A 4,391-nucleotide genomic window follows, 5' to 3' on the forward strand; every position below is an offset into this window, starting at 1 on the left:
GTATTAGCGTGAGTACAGGAAAGTATTATAATACTTGCATTATACTACAAATCTCATCGTGTATATACCGACCTTAAGATGCTTAGAATAGAAATACTTTATGTTCGGATGGGTGAAACGAAGGAGAACATAAATGTGTAATATAAAAGGCCTATCTCTTCTCATTCAAAAGATATGACCAAGCTAGGTTAAATTTTTTTGTGACGGACTTACAAACGGACACTGTATTATGATTTACAATTATCCTCCAAATCTCAAGGGTTAGTAATTACCGAACTCCACATAAGTGTGGAGTTCCGATATCACAAACCCTTGATATTGTGAGGATGGATTTACCATATACTTAGACTTACATTTATATATTTGAGGATTTACAGCCCAGGAATTTGAATCCTTTAGCTTTCGATATAAGTCATGAATAGTATGATATTTCGTTACAAATATTAATGTGTAGCAACCCGTGAAAAAAAGCCTTTCCTAATTGTGATTCGCCAGACTCGATCTAGAGCAAACACAGAGAGGATTCAATGGATTACCTTCGGATCGTTCTGCTGTTCTTGCTTATTTTCCACGTCAGTAAATTTTATTTTCATATTTTGCTATTTTTTCAAAACTTTAAGTTTAAGAAAATGTGGATATAAATTTTCACGACATGATACATGTACATGTATGTATAACATATTTATCAAAATAAATATTATAAAATCAACGAGATGGGATTCATGCATTTAGCATAAAAAGATATGATAGTCAATCGTTAAAAGCATTCCGATTGAAAATTACAAATACGGTATGACTTTTACAAAGTTATTTTCCTGTATATGATTTTTTAAAACAAGGTCATAAAGATTTCAATAATTAATTTATACTTATATTTTCCCGCGGTTCGCCAGTAATAGTATTGTATTGACGGCACAGTGCATTATAATGGAAGGTTCCATTAGTAGCCAATAGCTATCAAGCGTAGAGAACAGGTTTTCGAAATGTAATTCCCGGTATTCACTTCTAGCTGCCGTGCGGCACGAGTTAGACGATATGGACGCCCAAGCGGTTCAAAGACAGATAAATGATACAGTATGCGCGTCGAATAACGAAATGCTGAGCAGTTTCTCGGAGCTTCTTGACAATAGGCTTACAGAGATGCAGAAAACAATGAAATGAAATGAAAATCAGAAAGCTATTGCCGATAGACAAGAGGCTAGAATTGAACAAGTCGTGTCAGACGGATATAAATTCAAAAAACGCGGTAACGAAGAGCAGCACAAACACAACGTTAAAGTCCTATCAAAAATGCAGGAGGCCAGTGAACATTTGGAGGAACGCAATATCGGAGACGCTCAACGTAAAATAGCAGAAGGTGTGGACATTGTAAAACACAGACAAAAAATAATAAAACTTGCAGATTCTGCAGAGGCGGGATGGAAGGCAGTCGACGAGTACGTTAAGAATCCCATAGCATCAGATTCCGATGATGAGAAGAGAATCACAAAAGCACAGACTCGAGCTGAGAGGAAAGTAAAAGAGGAAAAGGCAAAGAAACGAAAAAAACCTGAGAGAATTTACCAGGCCCTACCCAAAGCCAGTGTCGACACAGACAACACCTAGTGAATCAACATGGAAGCCTGAGCATTGTTATCGCTGTAACAAGAGAGGTCATTGGAGAAAAGACTGCAAAGAAAAACTAGATGATAATAAGATAAGTACTTTTGTTTATCAAGATAATCATTTGATTAAGCAGAAAAACGACGTTGAGTATCATGACAATACAATCCAGAAGCAATCATGCGTCGTAAATATTTCACCTGTAGGCTATTTACGGGAAAATATAGGTCAGTGGCGTTTGATTGGTGCAAACAGGTATATTTTGGATGTTATTAAGAATGGTTATAAAATGCCATTGTTTACCACACCAGAACCCATGGAACTTAAAAACAATAGATCTGCGTTAGAAAACGGTGAGTTTGTAGATAAAGAAATTGAAAAATTGCTCAATAAAGGTTGTATAGAGGAATGTATCAATAAACCACGGTTGTAAATCCATTGACGGTAGCGGGTAACAAAACAAAACTAAGGTTGGTATTAGATGCAAGACACATCAATCCTCATTTATTCAAAAATAAGCATAAATACGAGAATGCCTCTGTTTCAAAAAGCTTATTCGAATCAGGTGATTTTATTTTTTCATTTGATTTAAAAAGTGCATATCATCACATTAGGATGCACGAACTAGATGAGGAATACTTGGGTTTCAAATGGAAAAGCAAGTATTACGTTTTCAAAGTTCTGTCATTTGGCCTTAGTACAGCGGGATACATATTTTCTAAAGTCATGAGAGAGGTAGTCAAGTTTTGGAGGTCAACAGGTCATAAAATTGTCATGTATTTAGATGATGGTATGGGCGGTGCTGCAACATTACACGAAGCAGAATTGGTGAGTTTAGAAATTCAGAAAGATTTAGACAGATTAGAGTTTCTCGTTGCAGCAGACAAGAGTCACTAGATTTGCAGATCTTCATAACATTAAGTGTGAGAATTTTAATTCTAAGTATTGGTGTGCAGGATCAAGCGCTGTTGATGCGTTATCTCAGATGTGGACTGATCATTTGAACTGGGTTGTACCCCCTCCAAAATTAATTCCTTCAGTGGTAAGAAAACTTGAGGGTGAAAAATGCAATTGTACTTTGGTAATTCCAGAGTGGAAATCCGCTCCGTTTTGGCCAATGTTGATTGATAAGGAGGGCAATTTCAAATATTATGTTAAATTTTTTTCGAAAATACAAAATATTCATGCAATTTGCAGGGGGAGAGGAAATAATGGAATATTTGGGAAAAAAGATCTGTTATTTAACATGATTTTTTTGAAAATAAAATTATGATGCAGTTGACATATTTTTACAGGAATAGGACTCCGGGACAGCATTAAAAGAAATGCAGAAAAACATGGCGTTGAACCTGGAAGTTATATGGCTGATCTGTGTCCATATTTAAGCAGCTGGATTTTGTCAAGTAAAAGTAATAACACTAACAAATCCTACTTTAACGCTTTTAAGAGATGGGAAAATTTCATTAAAGTTCAAGGACATAGTGCGTTGCCGGCGAGTCCCATGCATGTGGCATTATACCTGACGCATTTATTACAGAACGGGTCATCTCAACATCCTGTGAACGTTGCCGTGTATGCGATTAAGTGGGCTCATGAATGTGCAGGTTTACCAGATCCAACGAAGAATTCGTACGTTTCATCTCTACAAGAAGCTGCAAGACGGAAAGCTAGTCGTGCTGTGCAGAAAAAAGAGCCTATTACCAAGGATGTGTTAATTGAACTTTGTGATAAATTCATTGACGAAAATTATTTGCTAATTGTCAGAAATCTTACCATGATTTTATTTTGTTTCGCTGGTTTCCTTAGGTTTGACGAAGCTATTTCTTTAACATTCAATGATGTGATTGTACATGATGAATATCTTGTGCTTTGTATTAAAAAATCCAAAACAGATCAGTATAGACAAGTAAGCGAAGTCCTTGTTGCTAAGGGTTCAACGTCTGCATGTCCTGTCAATATGTACAAGAAATACCTAGAGCTTTTAGGTCCAATTAATGACAATAATTTTTTCTTATTTAGACCAATTTTTAGGTCAAAAGATGTTTGTAAATTAATTTATAAAAACAAAAAACTTAGTTACACAGCAGCTAGAAGCTATCTTCTATCATTGTTGAAAACAGTTATGGGTGAACATGTTAACATAGGAATTCATTCTTTAAGGGCAGGTGGGGCAACTGTGGCAGCTAATTCAAATGTGGATGAGAGATGTTTGAAAAAGCACGGTAGATGGAGAAGTGATAGTGCTAAAGATGGTTACATTGTAGATTCTTTGGAAAAAAGGCTTATGGTCTCAAGGTCATTGGAATTATAAAGGATCACTTCGTTATAAATAGGGATTTGACCTATAGGACCGGGCTTGGTTTTTTCTCTACAAAAACCTTGTCGATTTCCGTTCTGATTAATGGCATTAGGCTGTAAATCTTTTTTTTCAGCGAGTAGAGGTAGGAGGAACCCTTTCATTGATTTCCTGAGTTTGTTATCTCAAAATGTAATAATTGATATTTGTCTTAACTTCTCAATAAGCATAATGGTAATGTTTGCTGCCTCTGAAATTCTATTCTTTATGTTTAGGCAATTTTATCCGTGAATGTAGTTAAAATTCCATTAATGTGTGCAAATTATATAGGCTTAAATCAAATCCGAGGAGTACAGTTACTGATATGTATGTATGTAGCCAAAATCACTGTTATTAAATTCTAAGGAATATATACAATTGACATTCACCGCAGCTCAATGCTGCCAAGAGTACCTGTATTGAGTAACACAGAGTGAGTTATTCTTGTCCTCGG

At 35.7% G+C, this 4,391-nt stretch overlaps 1 protein-coding gene and 1 pseudogene across 1 annotated transcript; both read left to right on the forward strand.

The window, feature by feature from the left end:
- The first annotated feature begins 1,035 nt into the window (after positions 1-1,035).
- LOC134273548 (uncharacterized) lies at positions 1,036-2,035 on the forward strand (annotated as a pseudogene).
- A 182-nt stretch (positions 2,036-2,217) lies between these two features.
- Positions 2,218-3,913, forward strand: LOC134273549 (uncharacterized). The gene is made up of 4 exons (XM_062755740.1): positions 2,218-2,430; positions 2,546-2,644; positions 2,891-3,587; positions 3,747-3,913. The coding sequence occupies exons 1-4, from the start codon at positions 2,218-2,220 to the stop codon at positions 3,911-3,913; spliced, it is 1,176 nt and encodes a 391-aa protein (XP_062611724.1).
- The last annotated feature ends 478 nt before the right edge of the window (positions 3,914-4,391 follow it).

Source organism: Saccostrea cucullata, unplaced genomic scaffold, assembly GCF_032062105.1.
Source record: "Saccostrea cucullata isolate Sc308-1 unplaced genomic scaffold, CSIRO_AGI_Scuc_v1 ctg560, whole genome shotgun sequence".
Taxonomy (NCBI): domain Eukaryota; kingdom Metazoa; phylum Mollusca; class Bivalvia; order Ostreida; family Ostreidae; genus Saccostrea; species Saccostrea cuccullata.